The 20966-nt window shown below is 44.8% G+C and overlaps 1 protein-coding gene across 1 annotated transcript in view; it reads left to right on the forward strand.

Moving 5' to 3' along the window:
* Nucleotides 1–4709: 4709 nt before the first annotated feature.
* Nucleotides 4710–20966, forward strand: part of WWC2 (WW and C2 domain containing 2) — a 214134-nt gene continuing 197877 nt past the window's right edge. Inside the window, exons 1-2 of the mRNA XM_063920687.1 lie at nucleotides 4710–4834; nucleotides 18266–18412. Coding sequence (XP_063776757.1) covers nucleotides 4718–4834; nucleotides 18266–18412 — 264 coding nt within the window. The 5' untranslated portion in view covers nucleotides 4710–4717. The remainder of the gene's footprint in view (nucleotides 4835–18265; nucleotides 18413–20966) is intronic.

Here is a 20966-nt window from a genome sequence, read left to right on the forward strand (position 1 = left end):
ATTTCCTCAGTGGTGCTTCAAGAACATGTAAATTAGTCAGATTGCCCTGTCATAAATCATGATACATTAGGTTCAGTGAGAAATTACTTTTTTTTTTCTATCACACTAGCGCTTCAAAGCTGTTGAACTATAGAAATGCTTGCTTGGAAAATGTGTAATTTAGTAGTGCCTGTCTGACTCTAGTCATAGTGCTCTCTGGACCATTTTAGCAGTTTCTACCTGTCACCTTTTATTTTTATCTTCCAAATAGTTACCAATACATGCTGCAGTTTTCATATTTAATTTGTCCACTTTGACACCTATTACTCCCCTATAAAACCCTCCCCAAAGAAATAAGAATTGGAAGTACCATATGACCCTGACACTTGGGAATGTATTGGAGCCAATATTGTCTGAACAGCATCTTTGGTCCTTATCAGGGACACTCACAAAAATATCTCTCTACTGGTACTTTGTCATGCAAATCTACATAAAATATTCCCTTCTTCCTCTCCACTTTGTTGGAGGGAATCCAAACGATTTGCTGGTGGATGGGATACCGGCTGTCAACATCCAGACAGCGGCATCCCGTCCGCCAGAATGCTGGCAGCGGGGCAAGCGCTGAGAGTCTCCTTGTAGGCTTGCTGCATCCTCACAGGATCTATTCCCACTCTATGGGTGTCGTGGACACCCACGAGTGGAAATAGTCCTGTTGCACCAGTATTCCGGCTATCTGTATTGTCTGCTGTCGGGATTTCTGCATCGGTATGTTGAACGCCCGGATCCCGACAGCCGGCATGTTAACCGCAACCCTGCTGGATTCTGGCACTGTCTGACTGAAAGTATCTTCCATGTGGAAGTAGATTCATTGTCACCAATGTTCATCAAGTCTTTAACTCACCATCATATTCCCTGCTACCATGACCTATTCCTGAAGTGTCTAAATACACTCTGGAATTGATATGGCATATACTGAATGCAGTAAAATGTCTGATCGCGTTCTTTTGGAGGACTGTGGCCCCATTATCCCTTTCTTCTATTAAAGAGGCTATTTGGTTCACTTATACTATGGAACACATCCCAGGAATAATCCACAGTAGAGCTGACTACTTTATCTCTGTATGGTCACCCTGGGTGAACCATCATAACTCTTCTACCGCTCAGTCCCTTGGCCTCTAACCATATATTCTGTCCTGAACCTATTACCATTTCGAGCTAAGAGTTTCTATCCTAGTTTTGTTGTTGTTAAAGTTTCCATGTTGCTTATTACATGTTCTTACTGCCTTCTCCATAGATGTCATTGGATGGGTATGTGTTCGACCCCACACCTATTCCTTGCTCCCTCCTCATCCTGTTTTATTCCTCGCTTTTACTTTGATATGCAAAATCTTCAATAAATAGATATTTTTTTTAAATATATAAAATTGTCCCGTTTAGACCGAAATGGTCAAACATTGCAGCACATTCAGGTCCAAAGATCCTGGTCAGCTTCTGATGGAGCAACATCTGGTTTTCTGAATATAATAGCTGCTTCCTACTGTGTATGCAGTCATTGGCTGACTTTGCATATGGTACCTTGCGAGATCCGGATGTATGATCATGCTGAATTGCAATGTCTACAGTGTTTATCATAGGGCCTAATTTAGACCTGATCGCAGCAGCAAATTTGTACTCTAATGGGCAAAACCATGTGCACTGCAGGGGGGCAGATATAACATGTGTAGAGAGACTTAGATTTGGGTGGGGTGTGTTCAAACTATAAAATCTAAATTGCAGTGTAAAAATAAAGCAGCCATTATTTACCCTGCACAGAAACAAAATAACCCACCCAAATCTAACTCTCTCTGCACATGTTATATCTGCCCCACCTGCACGGCACATGGTTTTGCCTATTGGAGAACAGATTTGCTCCTGCGAACAGGTCTGAATTAGGCCCATAGTTTCTTCATGGTGGTTAAGTTCTGTGGCTGGATTGTCCTGTATGATCACCTACAGTAAAATGTTAGGACAGAAATGTAAACATATGCGTTGTAAATAAGTTCTTGAAAAGTTTGAAATGTTGTATTAAAACTTGATACATTTCTCCATTTGTGGAGGATGCTTGATCATTCGTACCGTTTATAACAGGGAATAATTCCGTGCACCCCACCTTTTGCTTGTAAGTGGTGAGCAGAAATGTAAATCTTAATAATAATTAAAATATATATATAAATATGTATTTATAATGATAGAATTTTACAATATATAGAATACAACATAGTACTGCTGTAACTGGACCACATTGTTTTTCCTCTGAAAATATTAGCCTTTCCTCTAGTAGTAGACATGCTAATGAAAATCTTCTGCTACTTGGATTTTTAACTATTTTTAATATTTTCTGCTTTCCATGAAGGGGTCAGAGAAGTTGGCAGTACAGTTTCTGTGGCCTAGATTTGGGGTATTGAATTTAGGCTCATTATATCTACGTTTTGTAGCAAGCTAAATATATAAACATTAAAGTCTACATCTACCGTATCCTGTCTTCAGTGCTTGCCTAAGGAGGCAATTGCATTGAAATGGGTTATGCAGCATTGAGAATTAGCGAAGCAACTTTTTTTTTTCTTATTACATTTAAAAATTCTTATTTTTTATTTTTGTTGATAGCAATTGTGTAATAAAGTGACACATCTGTTTTTTTACCGCAATCGTTAATCAATGAATCAGGTGAGAAAATATTTGTTGGTTTCTACAAAATAACAAACTATATATATTAAAAACATTTTTTTTCCGTTCTTCTCATTCTGTACTTAAAGTAATCACACCTCATGCCACTGTGCCAGATTAAAGGGTAGCCAATTGCTCTGTTATTTTATTAATACAACAACGCTGTATTGTTTTAAATCAGCTTGCTTGCAAGCAATTTTGATAGGAATCCAAAGCATGTGTGAGAAACCGTCAACAACATACCACAGGGGAACAATGGACAGTTGTTGAAGAAACTCGGGCACTTCTACATTCCTGGTACAGATACGTAGAAGAAAATCTACACCCCTGAGCATGTTAGACTGTTTTACCTTTTTTAATACTGTATATGTCGCACAGTTGGAAACCATTTACTATTAAAATCATGTAATTGGGATGTTAATGATTAGCCACTTTGATTAAGTCAAATATCCTAAATAGAGTTTCTTGCAAAGGTGAGAGCTCTATCACTGTGTCCACATGATTTGTTGGGGTCAGTACTGCAGAGGTATATGGGTAAAATTGGCTGTATTTTCTGCAGTGCGCTGCAGACAAGACTGGTATGCCGTGTTGGACTGGGGCATGAAGGGCCCACCGGGGGAATGTTGTGGCAGGGGCCCATGTTTAGGGGTATGGTCAGTCTCCAGAGGGGGTGTGGCCAGCTGCCACAGAGGCTTGAGTAACCATTAGAGAGTGAATGGACTGGGCTTCTTGATAAATATATATAGTAAATACCGGCAGTGCATCATTATAATGTAACAGATTAATAACAGCACTGCTCTGTAGAGAATACACCATAGTCCTGTGCAGCACAAGGTAACATATGTATAATGTACAATTCAAGTGCACAGTCTGGAACCTGATCCCTATAGGAGAAGGTGGGGCCCACCTGGGGTTTCCACTGAACCCCTGTGGACAAGTCCAACCCTGCTGGTATATTCTCTGCTAGTTTGTACGTTATCTGTACCTGTTTTATACTTTGCTGGTAATATTGAGAATTAGGATGTTTTTGTAGCTTGTACTGCTGGACATATTGTATTTGAGACTTGTGTTACAAATTGTTAAGGGTCCTACACACTACCTGATAACACTGAAAGATATTGTTCATATCTTTCAGTGTGTAGGCACCAGCGATGAATGATGCGCTGCCCTGTGCTCATTCATCGTTGGTGCCGGCTCGTTTAAACATGCAAGCCAATATGGACAATCTCATCCATATTAGCATGCAGGGCTAAGGGGCCGGGTGATGGGGGAGTGAAGAAACTTTACTCCCCCGGTCACCTCCCCCCACTACAGGGGCGTCCGTCGGCTATCGGGCACCTCGGCGGTATATCCGCCAGTGTGTAGGGCCTGTTAGATTGTCTTACTGATATGTTTTTTATTTTCTGTGGCTGATACAGATTCTGGGGCAGAGTAGGTGGCAGCTGCATCTTTTTCGTTGTCTTTATGCTAATGCTGCTATAAAGTCCATCCCTGGTGCAGATCCGTGAGTCCAAATGTGCGAGGAGTGAGATGCCCATTGTCTGTGGACACTGAAATACTACTTGGTTAGCCTTTAGCCGCACCATCTACTTTTCCACCAGCCCTATGGCGGGCGCAGTATCTTCACCAGAGTATGGCCTCCTATGTGAGTGGTTCAGTGGCTTCGTATGTAACCGCTTTCCGTCACCCGCCTCTCATATGGCGCAACGTCTATGCACATCTTTTAAGCCACTCCCCTGTTAACGCCAGTCATTTTTCTGCTACCAATTCTCCAAATATGTACTTAAAATCAGGGTGTATGCACAGGCAGAAAACATGGCTCCACTGAGTCCGGTATAGCTGCTGCATCTGACTCCGAATCAGCCGCTCCTTCTGCATGTTTATATTGTACCAAAGGCTGAACAAATGATATTAAAACTCTAACTATTCATTGCTTTCATTGGTTTACCATTTTTGCATGCTTAGTTCTGTCACAAATTACTTCTGATTGTGTGTGTTTTTGTCTTTCTCATCTCTCCTCAGCATTGACCAAAAAATGTCAGGAGGTCAGAGTGGTTATGAGCTCCATGAAGCAAAGGACATCCTTTCTGAGATGAAGAGCATAAGGAAGGCGATCAGCACTGGGGAGAAGGAGAAGCAGGACCTGATGCAGGTTTGTTTAACTGATTTATATTTACCAAAAAGAAAGAAAAGCTAAAAACAAGAACCTTCCTAAGGGCGGGATGTACTAAGGGTAAAATGCAGTCGAACATCCATATACTTTTTTTTTTTTTCCTTAGTTTTGCCACAATCCCTATATGTTTCGAGCAAAATATTTCCGGAGCTTGTACCTGATAGGCAACACCATCTATAGATGTATTGCCTATAGAAGCCTGTGGCCTTCTTTATGCAGAATTCCCCTGATAGGGATCTGAGGGATTCCTCTCTGATCCCTCTGTGGAATGTACATACACAGGCCAACGACCAGGCACATGCAGTAGGACTCCCGGGTCGTTTACCCAGAAGTCCGGCAAATGGAAAACACCAACTATTTCCTATGTCTTCTGCTTTCCTAATTGTTAAATTTAAAGGGTTGCTTAACTCTCTACCTGTAAACATGTACAGACATCCGTTTTGGCTTCTTTAAGAGCAGAATTGATTAATAAATAGGTCCCATAGACTGCAATGGAATAGTAACCATTAAGAAATGACTCTGTATTATTGGGAAATTAATTTTAAAAATAACTATCTCAGACATTTTTCAGTATAGCACTACTTTTTTCATGGAATCGTATGATTTTATTATAGGTTACTAATTACACTGAATAGACATCAGTGTTAAAATGGTCCTGTCAATATGAATTAACATTTTCCAATTAAATATTGCAACACAATCTACACCATGAGAGACATATCTTCTACCATTGGTATGTTTATAGGCAATAAGCAAATTACATGTAGGACTACTTATACTGTAGCATTCAGATTATACATTTTAACTTTTAAATGAGTATTTTATTGGCAATGACAAAATAAAAATGATTTAACTCTGCTAACTGTATAAAACATATTTGCAATCCACCCCTGCTTTCAGTGCAGCCCATTCTGCCAGGAGGTATCCCGTGCCAATGTTTAGATCATCAACAAAAGTAATCACCAGCTGCCCTGGGCAGTCATGAGGATGACACCTGAACACACATAAGAACTATGGGGACGATTCACACCTGATTGCTGCTGTGAGTTTTCGCACAGCGGGCGATTGTGTAATATCTGCAAGTGCATATGCACCGTATTGCGCACGCGCGTTGGACACCACCAAAGGGCTTTCCCGGTAAGCGACAGGATGGTGCGAAAATTCAGTTCGCACAGGCGTTCGCAAGGTGATTGACAGGAGGAGGCCGTTAGTGGGTGGTAACTGAGCGTTTATTGGGAGCGTCCAGAAAAACGCAGGCGTTTCCAGGCGTTTTCAGGGAGAGTATGTGACGTAGGCTCCGGTCCCGATAAGCCTGTTCTCATCGCACTGGAGGAGTTAGTCGCACAGACTGCACACACTGGATTTTTGCAGCTCGGCGTACACATGTGATCGCACACTTGCACGGTGAATTTACACTCCCCCTGGAGGCAGCGACTATCTGAACACAGGACAGCAAAGTTAGCAGCCCAGCGATCGTGTCTGAATTACCCCCAACGTACATACTGGGTGACAACAAGCTCAAATTTGCTGATCTTCATAATCTACATTTCTTTTCTGCTCAACTTCCCACTTCTTAGAAATGTTCTCCCTATAGAATTGCAGTTTCTTGATGCTCTTGCTGAAATCATCTAGAGCTGCTTTCTTTAGTGCATGCTCATACTCCACGTGGTGACATTATTGATCTTGTAAGCCAGGCCTGGCCAACCTGTGGCTCTCCAGATGTTGTGAAACTACACATCCCAGCATGCCCTGCCAAAGTATTAGCATTCCCTAATAGCAAAACTGTGGCAAGGCATGATGGGACATGTAGTTTTACAACAGCTGGAGAGCCACAGGTTGGCCAGGCCTGTTGTAAGCAGTTGTCTCATAAACTGAGGCATAGATTTGCTCAGGAACACTTTATCCATGTGTACAGAGTTCTCAGCCAGAGGGCATAAGCCAGGTGGTCAGTGTTGTTAGATGAAAGACAGAAACTCGTACTCTGCTTGTAGTAATTATATTTTACTGTCCCGCATAGCCTGGGTAAGGCCAGACTTTCCATGATGCTCTTTCCACCACTCAGACCTGCCATAACTCATCTGGCTGTTTAGTAATCAGATTGAGACCCTTAGCAAGGGTGTTGAGATCAGAGTCTGTTATTAAACAGCTGTCTCAATGATTTGACGTGTATTAATGTCCAACCCATCATGTGCTGCTCCATGCTGTCTGCTATACTGTCCGTGATTCACCATGCTGCTGCAAGCCCGGTGCAGTCCCCTGCCACCCAGCCACAGCACGGGACCCTAGTCTTCTCCAGGCTCTGCGGGCAGTGACTTGCATCTCCCTGTGCCAAGCCTCAGAGCTGCTGCTATGGTGAAACCATGCTATGATCTTCTGGGGTGCCAATGACTGGCGGCCCCTCCCAACTCGCTGACTGTGCCTAGCCTTGCTTATATAGAAATGTAATTACATTTGTAAATTACAAGAATATGTTTTTTTTTAATTATTACTGTAGCCAGTCTTGCATTATGTGTGCCACCAAGCTTAGTACTTACATCTACTGTACCTTAAATGGATTTATTTTGATAGATAATTGTGAAATTAGTTACATAAGAAAGGGTATTGTGAAAGGGCTGGCTTGCATGTAGCTTGTTCTGAAAAGTTCCACAGATAAATACTGTATACAGTATCTAGAAGACCTAAGGCTAAATGTAATAGCTGGAGATGTGGGACTTTGGGCCTTATTCAGGTTTGTTTGCAAACCAAAAAAGCACACTAATGGGCAAACCCATGTTGCACTGCAGGTGGGGCATATGTATCATGTGCATAGAGTTAGATTTGGGTGGGGTGTGTTCAAACTGAATCTAAATTGCAGGGTAAAAATAAAGCAGCCAGTATTTACCCTGCACAGAAACAATATAACCCACCCAAATCTAACTCTCTCTGCACATGTTACATCTGCCTCCCCTGCAGTGCACATGGTTTTCCCCAACAATGTGCTTTTTTGGTTTGCTAACAAATCTGAATAACCCCCTTTGTGCGAGTCTGCCCGTATTTTATAAAGCGGCACGCATATACAAGACAAAACCTACCCTGTAAAAGTTACTGGCAGACTCGCACAAAGTCCTGCATTTCTGGTAGTTTGCAGGCTATTACATTTAGCCAGGGCCGGACTGGGACCAAAAATAGGCCCTGGCATTTTTGAAGCACACAGGCCCACCTCTGTGTCAGCATCTGACTCCTCCCCTTACTATTCCCGACTCCTCCTACTTCTTAGTCTATGCTCTTACAAATAAGATTTTACTTACCGATAAATCTATTTCTCGTAGTCCGTAGTGGATGCTGGGGACTCCGTCAGGACCATGGGGGAATAGCGGCTCCGCAGGAGACAGGGCACAAAAGCAAGCTTTTAGGATCACATGGTGTGTACTGGCTCCTCCCCCTATGACCCTCCTCCAAGCCTCAGTTAGGTACTGTGCCCGGACGAGCGTACACAATAAGGAAGGATCTTGAATCCCGGGTAAGACCCAAACCAGCCACACCAATCACACCGTACAACTTGTGATCTGAACCCAGTTAACAGTATGATAACAATGAAGTAGCCTCTAAAAAAGATGGCTCACAACAATAATAACCCGATTTTTGTAACAATAACTATGTACAAGTAATGCAGACAATCCGCACTTGGGATGGGCGCCCAGCATCCACTACGGACTACGAGAAATAGATTTATCGGTAAGTAAAATCTTATTTTCTCTAACGTCCTAGTGGATGCTGGGGACTCCGTCAGGACCATGGGGATTATACCAAAGCTCCCAAACGGGCGGGAGAGTGCGGGTGACTCTGCAGCACCGAATGAGAGAACTCCAGGTCCTCCTCAGCCAGGGTATCAAATTTGTAGAATTTTACAAACGTGTTCCCCCCTGACCACGTAGCTGCTCGGCAAAATTTTAAAGCCGAGACCCCCTCGGGCATCCGCCCAAGATGAGCCCACCTTCCTTGTGGAATGGGCATTGACAGATTTTGGCTGTGGCAGGCCTGCCACAGACTGTGCAAGCTGAATTGTACTACAAATCCAACGAGCAATAGTCTGCTTAGAAGCAGGAGCACCCATCTTTTGGGGTGCATACAATATAAACAGCAAGTCAGACTTTCTGACTCCAGCCGTCCTGGAAATATATATATATATATATATATATATATATATATATATATATATATATATTTTTAGGGCCCCGACAACGTCTAGCAACTTGGAGTCCTCCAAGTCCCTAGTAGCCGCAGGCACCACAATATGTTGTTTCAGGCGAAACGCTGACACCACCTTAGAAAGAAACTGGGGACGAGTCCGCAGTTCTGCCCTGTCCGAATGGAAAAACAAATATGAGCTTTTTTTTTAAGACAAAGCCCCCAATTCTGACAATCGCCTGGCCGAGGCCAGGGCCACAACATGGTCCCTTTCCATGTGAGATATTTCAAATCCACAGATTTGATCGGTTCAAACCAATATGATTTGAGGAATCCCAACACTACGTTGAGATCCCACGGTGCCACTGGAGGCACACAAGGGGCTGTATATGCAATACTCCCTTGACAAACGTCTGGACTTCAGGAATTGAAGCCAATTTTTTCTGGAAGAAAATCTACAGGGCCGAAACTTGAACCTTAATGGACCCCAATTTGAGGCTCATAGACACTCCTGTTTTCAGGAAGTGCAGAAATCGACCTAGTTGAAATTTTTTCGTGGGGCCTTCCTGGCCTCACCCACGCAACATATTTTCACCACATGTGGTGATAACGTTGTGCGGTCACCTCCTTCCTGGCTTTGACCAGGGTAGGTATGACCTCTTCCGGAATGCCTTTTCCCTTAGGATCCGGCGTTCAACCGCCATGCCGTCAAACGCAGTCGCGGTAAGTCTTGGAACAGACAAGGTCCCTGCTGGAGCAGGTCCTCTCTTAGAGGCAGATGCCACGGTTCCTCTTGGAACAGACATGGTTCTTGCTGAAAGCAAATCCCATCTTAGCTCCCGAGGCCATTAGTCCTCTGTGAGCATCTCTTGAAGTTCCGGGTACCAAGTCCCTCTTGGCCAATCCGGAGCCACGAGTATAGTTCTTACTCCTCTACGTCTTATAATTCTCAATACCTTGGTTATGAGAAGCAGAAGAGGGAACACATACACCGACTGTTACACCCACGGTGTTACCAGGACGTCCACAGCTATCGCCTGAAGGTCTCGTGACCTGGCGCAATACCTGTCCCGTTTTTTGTTCGGGCGGGACGCCATCATTTCCACCTTTGGTCTTTCCCAACGGTTCACAATCATGCGGAAAACTTCCCGATGAAGTTCCCACTCTCCCGGGTGGAGGTCGTGCCTGCTGAGGAAGTCTGCTTCCCAGTCGTCCACTCCCGGAATGAACACTGCTGACAGTGCTATCACATGATTTTCCGTCTAGCGAAAAATCCTTGCAGTTTTGACCACTGCCCTCCTGCTTCTTGTGCCGCCCTATCTGTTTACGTGGGCGACTGCCGTGATGTTATCCCACTGGATCAATACCGGCTGACCTTGAAGCAGAGGCCTTGCTAAGCTTATAGCATTACAAATTTGCTCTTAGCTCCAGTATATTTATGTGGAGAGAATTCTCCAGACTTGATCACACTCCCTGGAAATTTTTTCCCTGTGTGACTGCTCCCCAGCCTCTCAGGCTGGCCTCCGTGGATACCAGCATCCAATCCTGAATGCCGAATCTGCGGCCCTCTAGAAGATGAGCACTCTGTAATCACCACAGGAGAGACACCCTTGTCCTTGGATATAGGGTTATCCGCTGATGCATCTGAAGATGCGATCCGGACCATTTGTCCAGCAGATCCCACTGAAGAGTTCTTGCGTGAAATCTGCCGAATGGAAGCGCTTCGTAATAAGCCACCATTTTTTACCAGGACTCTTGTGCAATGATGCACTGACACTTTTCCTGGTTTTAGGAGGATCCCGATTAGCTCGGATAACTCCCTGGCTTTCTCCTCTGGGAGAAACACCCTTTTCCTGGACTGTGTCCAGAATCATCCCTAGGACCAGCAGACGTGTCGTCGGAACAACTGCGGTTTTGGAATATTTAGAATCCACCCGTGCTGTCGTAGAACTACTTGAGATAGTGCTACTCCGACCTCCAACTGTTCTCTGGACCTTGTTCTTATCAGGAGGTCGTCCATTTTCTTTGAAGACGAATCCTCATTTCGGTCATTACCTTGGTAAAGACCCGGGGTGCCTTGGACACTCCAACGGCATCGTCTGAAACTGATAGTGACAGTTCTGTACCACGAACCTGAGGTACCCTTGGTGAGAAAAGCAAATTTTGGGACATGGAGGTAAGCATCCCTGATGTCCCGGGACACCATATAGTCCCCTTGTTCCCAGTTCGCTATCACTGCTCTGAGTGACTCCATCTGGATTTGAACCCTTGTAAGTGTTCAAATTTTTCAGATTTAGAATCGGTCTCACCTAGCCTTCTGGCTTCAGTACCACCCTATAGTGTGGAACAATACCCCTTTCCTTGTTGTAGGAGGGGTAATTTTATTATCACCTGCTGGGAATACAGCTTGTGAATTGTTTTCAATACTGCCTCCCTGTCGGAGGGGGACATTGGTACAGCAGACTACAGGAACCTGCGAGGGGGGAAACGCCTCGACATTCCAATCTGTGCCCCTTTGATACTACTTGTAGGATCCAGGGGTCCTGTACGGTCCCAGCGTCATGCTGAGAACTTAGTAGAAGCGGTGGAGAGCTTCTGTTACTGGGAATGGGCTGCCTGCTGCAGTCTTCTTCCCTTTCCTCTATCCCTGGGCAGATATCTTATAGGGACGAAAAGACTGAGGCTGAAAAGACGGTGTCTTTTTCTGCAGAGATGTGACTTAGGGTAAAAAACGGTGGATCTTCCAGCAGTTGCCGTGGCCACCAGGTCCCATGGACCGACCCCAAATAACTCCTCCCCTTTTATACGGCAATACATCTTTGTGCCGTTTGGAATCTGCATCCCCTGACCACTGTCGTGTCCATAAACATCTTCTTGCAGATATGGACATCGCATTTACTCTTGATGCCAGAGTGCAAATATCCCTCTGCGCATCTCGTATATATAGAAATGCATCCTTTAAATGCTCTATAGTCAATAAAATACTGTCCCTGTCAAGGGTATCAATATTTTTAGTCAGGGAATCCGACCAAGCCACCTCAGCTCTGCACATCCAGGCTGAGGCGATCGCTGGTCACAGTATAACACCAGCATGTGTGTGTATACTTTTTAGGATATTTTTCTGATAAGCATGTGAGCGCCTTATCCACCCTGAGGGGTGTTTCCCAATGCGCCTTAACTTCTGGCGGGAAAGGGTATACCGCCAATAATTTTCTATCGGGGGAAACCCACGCATCATCACACACTTCATTTAATTTATCTGATTCAGGAAAAACTACAGGTAGTTTTTTCACCTCACACATAATACCCTTCTTTGTGGTACATGGAGTATCAGAAATATGTAACACCTCCTTCATTGCCCTTAACGTGTGGCCCTAAAGGAAAATACGTTTGTTTCTTCACCGTCGACACTGAAATCAGTGTCCGTGTCTGGGTCTATGTCGACCGACTGAGGTAAATGGGCGTTTTTAGAAGCCCCTGACGGTGTCTGAGACGCCTGGACCGGTACTAATTTGTTCGCCGGCCATCTCATGTCGTCAACCCACTTGCAGCGTGTTGACATTATCACGTAATTCCATAAGTAAGCCATCCATTCCGGTGTCGACTCCCTAGAGAGTGACATCACCATTACAGGCAATTTGCTCCGCCTCCTCACCAACATTTTCCTCATACATGTCGACACACACGTACCGACATACAGCACACACATAGGGAATGCTCTGATAGAGGACAGGACCCACTAGCCCTTTGGGGAGACAGAGGGAGAGTTTGCCAGCACACACCAAAATGCTATAATTATACAGGGACAACCCTTATATAAGTGTTCCTCCCATATAGCATTTAATATATATGTATATCGCCAAATCAGTGCCCCCCCTCTCTGTTTTAACCCTGTTTCTGTAGTGCAGTGCAGGGGAGAGCCTGGGAGCCTTCCCCTCAGCCTTTCTGTGAGGGAAAATGGCGCTGTGTGCTGAGGAGAATAGGCCCCGCCCCCTTTTCGGCGGGCTTCTTCTCCGGAGATTGTGAAGTCTGGCAGGGGTTAAATACATCCATATAGCCTCAAGGGCTATATGTGATGTATTTTTCGCCATACAGGTATTCTACATTGCTGCCAGGGCGCCCCCCCCCGCGCCCTGCACCCTCCGTGATCGCTGTGGGAAGTGTGCTGACAGACAATGGCGCACAGCTGCAGTGCTGTGCGCTACCTGAGGAAGACTGAAAAGTCTTCTGCCGCCTGGTTCCGGACCTCTTCAATCTTCAGCATCTGCAAGGGGGTCGGCGGCGCGGCTCCGGGACGAACCCCAGGGCGAGACCTGTGTTCCGACTCCCTCTGAAGCTAATGGTGTCCAGTAGCCTAAGAATCCAATCCATCCTGCACGCAGGTGAGTTGAAATTCTCTCCCCTAAGTCCCTCGATGCAGTGAGCCTGTTGCCAGCAGGACTCACTGAAAATAAAGAACCTAAAAACTTTTTCTAAGCAACTCTTTAAGAGAGCCACCTAGATTGCACCCTTCTCGGACGGGCACAAAAACCTAACTGAGGCTTGGAGGAGGGTCATAGGGGGAGGAGCCAGTACACACCATGTGATCCTAAAAGCTTGCTTTTGTGCCCTGTCTCCTGCGGAGCCGCTATTCCCCCATGGTCCTGACGGAGTCCCCAGCATCCACTAGGACGTTAGAGAAAATATAATTAATATTATAACAACATACAAGTGTACATCATTCTGTATTAAAATACACACAACCATTGGTTGAAGTGGAAATGTTGAAGTGGGGGTATGGAAAAATAAAGGTTGTAACTAAGCGCGCGCGCTCCAGAAAAGGGGCGTGGACATGCACATGCCCCATTCACTAGAATGAGAGCGTCTGTGTGCACTCCCGGGGGGGCTAATCGGCGACCAGTCAGACAGAGAGTGTCCCATAGAGGTACTGTGTGCGCGCCGAAAATATGGGTGTGGACAATTTAAATGGGACATGATACACAGACAAATGCCCCCAATAGTGCAGTGCCAGATCCACAATTTCCCCCACAGTGGCAGGTATACAAATGCCCCCACAGTGGCAGGTATACAAATGCCCCCACAGTGCCAGGTATACAAATGCCCCCACAGTGCCAGATCCACAAATGCCCCACAGTGCCAGGTATACAAATGCCCCCATAGTGCCACATCCACAAATGCCCCCACAGTGCCAGGTATACAAATGCCCCCACAGTGCCAGGTATACAAATGCCCCCACAGTGCCAGGTATACAAATGCCCCCACAGTGCTAGATCCACAAATGCCCCCACAGTGCCAGATCCACAAATGCCCCACAGTGCCAGGTATACAAATGCCCCCACAGTGCCAGATCCACAAATGCCCCACAGTGCCAGATCCACAAATGCCCCCACAGTGCCAGATCCACAATTGCCCCAACAGTGTCAGGTAATACCTGACACTGTGGGGGCAATTGTGGATCTGGACTGTGGGGGCAATTGTATACCGGACAGGTAAACAAATGCCCCCACAGTGCCAGGTATACAAATGCCCCCACAGTGCCAGGTAAACAATTGCCCCCCACAGTGCCAGCCAATTGCCCCCACAGTGCCAGGTAAACAATTGCCCCCGCAGTGCCAGCCATTTGCCCCCACATTGCCAGCCAATTGCCCCCACAGTGCCAGGTATACAAATGCCCCCACAGTGCCAGCCAATTGCCCCCACAGCAGTGCTGCAGCAGCTTACCGCTGCTGCTCCTCCGGCTGTGATGTGAGGGTGTCAGGAGCTCAGAGCGCGCCAGCGCGGCTATGTCTGGCGGCGTGTAGTGGACTTCAAACCAGCCGCCGGTTTGTGAGCCAATCAGAGCTCGTGGACCGGCAGCGGCGGCTCCTGATTGGCTGCCGGTCCGCAAGCTCTGATTGGCTCACGAACCGGCGGCTGGTTTGAAGTCCGCTACACGCTGTCAGACATAGGCGCGCTCTCCTCTCCTGACAGCTGAGACACGCTGCCGCCGGACTGAGCGGCAGCGTGTCTCAGTGATACAAGTCGGCTCGGAAGCGCTGGACCGGCCCACGTGGCCATCGGCCCTGCATTTAGCCCTGGTGTGTGTGTGAATAGAAGAATAATAGTACAGGTTGAGTATCCCATATCCAAATATCCGAAATACGGAATATTCCGAAATACGGACTTTTTTGAGCGAGAGTGAGATAGTGAAACTTTTGTTTTCTGATGGCTCAATGTACACAAACTTTGTTTAATACACACAGTTATTAAAAAATTATATTAAATGACCTTCAGGCTGTGTGTATAAGGTGTATATGAAACATAAATGAATTGTGTGAATGTCGACACACTTTGTTTAATGCACAAAGTTATAAAAAATATTGGCTAAAATTACCTTCAGGCTGTGTGTATAAGGTGCATATAAAACATAAATGCATTCTGTGCTTAAATTTAGGTCCCATTGCCATGATATCTCATTATGGTATGCAATTATTCCAAAATACGGAAAAATCCGATATCCAAAATACCTCTGGTCCCAAGCATTTTGGATAAGGGATACTCAACCTGTAATACTAATTTTATATATATATATATATATATATATATATATATATATATATATATATATATTAGTATTACTATTATTCTTCTATTCATACTATTTTATACATGTATAGAAATTAAACCATAGGTATAAAATAGTACAATTATCACTAATAAATGAAGGTTAATGGGACACTTGGATTCAGTCGGCCCTATACAGATCCTTGCCCCAGGCAAGATTTTGTCTCGTGCTGCCTACCAGATGATCCCACCATCTAGTTTAAAGGTGTATACACTGACAACTTTTTTATTGTTAAAGAACATTGGCCCCTCACAGCATGAGCACAGCACCCCTTTCAGCACAGTGCCCTTCGCCCATCACAGTATAGCACAAGTCTCAGCAAGGCACACCTCTCCTCTCACAGCACAGTAACCTTGTCCCCTCACAGCACCCCTCAATCATCACACAGTACAGCACCACTCTCAGTACAGCACCCCTCAATCTTCACACAGTACAGCACATCACCCCTCTCAGCACAACACCCCTCAGAGCATAGTACCCCGCTCTCCTCACAGCACAATATCCCTCTCCCCTCACAGCACCCATCACACAGTACAGCACAGCACAGTGCCCCTCACCCATCACAGCACATGCCACTGGAAAACTGACTGTTTATGGCCTGGCCAATTCTGACTCTCACTCTGACATACTGTGAAGTGCCGGATCACTACTGTGTTGTGCTGCCTGCAGCTTGTAAATTGTGTGAGGCACACCACACGTACTTACAGCCGCAGCCGCCCCTGTTTTTCTCAGCTCCTGTGTTGCACAGCTGGACTTGGTGACTGCAGCCTGCTGGAGGCGGAGCCATCAGGTGTGATTCACAAAATTTACAAAGGACCATGGGAGGAGCTGCTGCGGCTGGGCATGTTACAGAATTCTCCTGTGCATGGCAAGCAGGGTGGCCCAGTTGGGGGGAGCAAAGGACCGTCCCAGCAGCTGCCCCTAAGCATTTGCCTATACTGCGTATGCCCAGGGCCGGCTCTGTGATTATACTGTATATGAACTCCAGAGAGGAGTGAGTCTTTCTTAAGACATTAAGATTACTAAGTCTTGCAAGGAAAAGTTTGTTCCTAAATGGTCTGAAGTGGCCTTTTCATTGCATTCTGGGTGCCATACAAATGCAGGACGATTCAGTATTGCATGCAGTGAAGGTTAGCAGAAGGAGATGCAGGCACTTGCTCAGGCAATGGGGGTCATTCCGAGTTGTTCGCTCGTTATATTTTTCTCGCATCGCAGCGATTAGTCGCTAATACGCATGCGCAATGTCCGCAGTGCGACTGCGCCAAGTAAATTTGCTATGCAGTTAGGTATTTTACTCACGGCATTACGAGGTTTTTTCTTCGTTCTGGTGATCGGAGTGTGATTGACAGGAAGTGGGTGTTTCTGGGCGGAAACTGGCCGTTTTATGGGTGTGTGTGAAAAAACGCTACCGTTTCTGGGAAAAACGCGGGAGTGGCTGGAGAAACGGAGGAGTGTCTGGGCGAACGCTGGGTGTGTTTGTGACGTCAAACCAGGAACGAAACGGACTGAACTGATCGCAGTTGCCGAGTAAGTCCCGAGCTACTCAGAAACTGCAAAGAAGTGTCTATTCGCAATTTTGCTAATCTTTTGTTCGCAATTTTGATAAGCTAAGATTCACTCCCAGTAGGCGGCGGCTTAGCGTGTGCAAAGCTGCTAAAAGCAGCTTGCGAGCGAACAACTCGGAATGAGGGCCAATATCCGTTGTGGTTGATTAAAGTATACAAAAAAGTTTTATAGATTTCTAAGGTGTACCCAATATTAAAACACATTTTCCTGATAAAATCCACTTCAGAGGAATGTATAGTATTTACTTATTTGTTACATATTGGTCATTACGTATGTTATTTATACACAGCGCCCATACCTGTGCTGCATATCTGTATTATTCTATTGGGTGGTGACACTTCTCATTGGATAATAATAATAATCATTTTATTTATATAGCGCTCTTTCTCCAATAGGACCCAAGGCGCTTAACAGATACATAGCATAATATAGTACAGAAAATAATGAAGTACATTTTCATAAAATACAGAAGCATGAATAAGCAACACTAATGGAGGTTGCTCTGCGCACATTGTGGGAGTCTTCTTTTTTTTTTTGTATAGTAAGAAACTTTGCAGAGTCAAGTATTTCACAAAGGCATGGCTGACTGAGGGCAGTGCAGTAAGAGGGTGGTCTGGCAGCCCCCCCAAACCTGGCAAACTTCATGGTGTCTCACAGCTAGTAGCAGAGGAACAGGAAGGGGGGGGGGGCTCCCATGAGTGGGAATAGTCCCTATTTGTCGGCATGCCGACTGGCGGGATTGTCAGATGCTGGGATCCTGTCGTCGGTATTGTGACCGCCAGTCACATAAACGTATCCCCCGTGGAGTAGCCTAAGGAATGGGCCCTGTAGCTCTCCATTCTGCGGCGTGACTCAGCCTTGTCCCCTGGACAGCAGCACATGTTGCATAACCTGAACACTGCATTAATCGAGGGAAATGCAGTTTTGGCACAGTGTGGCACAGGAGATTCAAGGTGACTCCTGAGTGGAGGGAAGATGATCAGCCGTATTTGTTTTCTACTTTTTGGGAAGTTTGTGTGTGTCTTGGTTTATATTTTTATTTTTTAAGTGTAAATTCTGCTTTGTTTTATCAGAGTCTTGTAAAGCTGAAGGAGCTATTTCATCTAGAACAAAGCAGAGGAAGATCAGAGCCAGACTTAACAACCGGCCTCACCAACTCCCATTTGTCTCTGTCCAGACAGACACTGGATGCTGGATCACAGACTGACATTTCTGGTGATGTAAGTTTTCCCCTCTCTCTTACTGAGACGTGAATGCAGCTGTATAGGGTCTGTTAGTAGCATGGGGATTACATAGTATACGCATGTCTGCATTCTATTGTTTTTTTTATTATTCCTGCTGTAAAAATCTGATCTGACCAGTAAGCGAGTCTGAGAGCATTTGTATTTTTCACACTAACAACATCTACAGAACCTCTGCTTCATTTCTTCCTGCCGGAGGTTACACTGCCCACCGTGTTCCTGGGAGTGGTTCTAGTCTCCTATCCAGCGAGTGTTTCTCTCAGATGGACACAATCCTCTAACACAGCACAGCTGTGTTCTTTCTCTCATAAAAATAAAAATGCAAAATTAGACAAAGTAAAAATATTTAATTTAAAGCAATCATTCTAAAAATGCCACAACTTTTAATTTTGTTGTGTTTTTTTTTTCTATAGTCTGTAGATAAACTACACAGGGAGCGTCATAATTGGGCTTGATGGCATGAATTGTATACTTCATTAAGTTGTTGCCTGTATGAATATGAAAGTAATAATGACAGACCTGTAGCTAGAGTCCCTGGGCTGTAAGACAGTCCCCAGACACACCCATTTGTTTAAGAATAGGTATGTCCTATACAAGTAATTGTGAGGTTATTATTTATTTATGTATTTATTACCAGTTATTTATATAGCGCGCACATATTCCGCAGCGCTTTACAGAGAATATTTGGCCATTCACATCAGTCCCAGTGGATCTTACAATCCATATTCCCTACCACATGTACACGCACACACATTCATGCTAGGGTTAATTTTTGTGTAGAGATCCAATTAACCTACCAGTATATTTTTTGGGTTGTGGGAGGAAATCTGAGTACCCAGAGGAAACCCACGCAAGTATGGGGAGAAAATACAAACTCCACACAGTTAGGGCCATGGTTGGACTCGAACCCATGACCCCAGTGCTGTGAGGAAGTAATGCTAACCATTACACCATCCATCGAACATTTATGGGTTCTTGTAGAGTTGTGTAGGCAGCATTTTCCACGTTTTTTTTTTAAACAAAAAATTCACCCAAAAATGGGCACAATCACGTGTGGATGTTGCACCTCATCTGCATCCAGCTCAGCAACAGTAACCAATGTGTAAAGGTGTATGCCAGGGGTAAACAGTAGCATATATGCTCGGGTTATGCCAGATGGAACAGAAGTGATAATGCCACTGTATAGGTCATTGGTGCGTCCCCATCTGGAATACTGTGTCCAGTTCTGGAGACCATATCTCCAGAAAGATATAAATACATTAGAGAGTGTACAAAGAAGGGCAACTAAAATGGTGCATGGCCTACATCACAAAACTTACCTGGAAAGGCTGAAAGATCTTAACATGTATAGTTTGGAGGAGAGCAGGGGAAGGGGGGACATGATAGAAACTTTCAAATATATCAAGGGTCTTAAAGTTCAGGAGGGAAACATTCTTCAAAGGAAGAGAAGTATTAGAACTCGAGGACATACACTGAGACTGGAGGGGGGGAGGTTCAGGGGAAATGTAAGGAAAAATTACTTCACAGAAAGGGTAGTGGATAAGTGGAATAGCCTCCCATCAGAGGTGGTAGAGGCTAAGACTGTAGAGCAATTTAAACATGCTTGGGATAGGCATATGAATATCCTTACAAAGAATTAAGGTTCAAAAAGGGGCAGACTAGATGGGCCAAGTGGTTCTTATCAGCCGTCAAATTCTATGTTTCTATGTTTCTAAGTCTAGGGATGTGGATGTGTCTGTAAATGCTAAAGTAACATTACCCAATTCATACACTGTATAATACTGTATTAAAGTTTTATATACAAAAGATTTAATCACATCTATACGTCGGTTTTAATAAATGTGGACATTGCACTTAATGTGTAAAATGCAATTAAATACAGACACAAAACCAAAGTAAAAGCACCAATGAAAGTCAATTTAAATAAATACAGTCTTTGCTTTTAAAATTAGAATGTTCTGTATGCGAATATCGGTAAAGTATTATGAGTTGATGGCCAGGACTTCACTTAGCATCCATACTGTTTTATGTAGCATGGGAGGGCTCCATGTGCATCCAGCCAATCAAATGTCATGCTCATTATCAATCATTTGCACCAGGGATATGGTGCCTGCCAGAGAATACTCCCCCTGATAAGCGTAGATGCTTCTATATCCAGGTCTGACTCTGTTGCCTATGAACAGTCCCTCACTATACTTTGCCTACAGGTGCCCTTCCCACCAGTTCAGTCTCTCCAAAGAAAGTGAGACTTTTGTGTGAGATATGGAAGTTTTTTTTCTTTTCTTTTTTGTGCCCAAAAACTTTGTATGCCCGCAGTTCCATCAACATGCTCTTAGCCTGCATTAGAACTCACCATTTCTGCTCAGTTACGCCCCTTCTGTAGGACACAGCGTCACTCATAATTTCATACACACGGCACTCCCTACATCAGAGAACTGGTAGGCTGCTGGCCTGATGCCAGGTGATTCCTTTTTGTTTGTCATTAAGGTGGATATGTACCAAGCCTTAGAGAGAGATAAGGTACCAACCACTC

Source organism: Pseudophryne corroboree, chromosome 1 (genome assembly GCF_028390025.1).
Source record: "Pseudophryne corroboree isolate aPseCor3 chromosome 1, aPseCor3.hap2, whole genome shotgun sequence".
Taxonomy (NCBI): Eukaryota; Metazoa; Chordata; class Amphibia; order Anura; family Myobatrachidae; genus Pseudophryne; species Pseudophryne corroboree.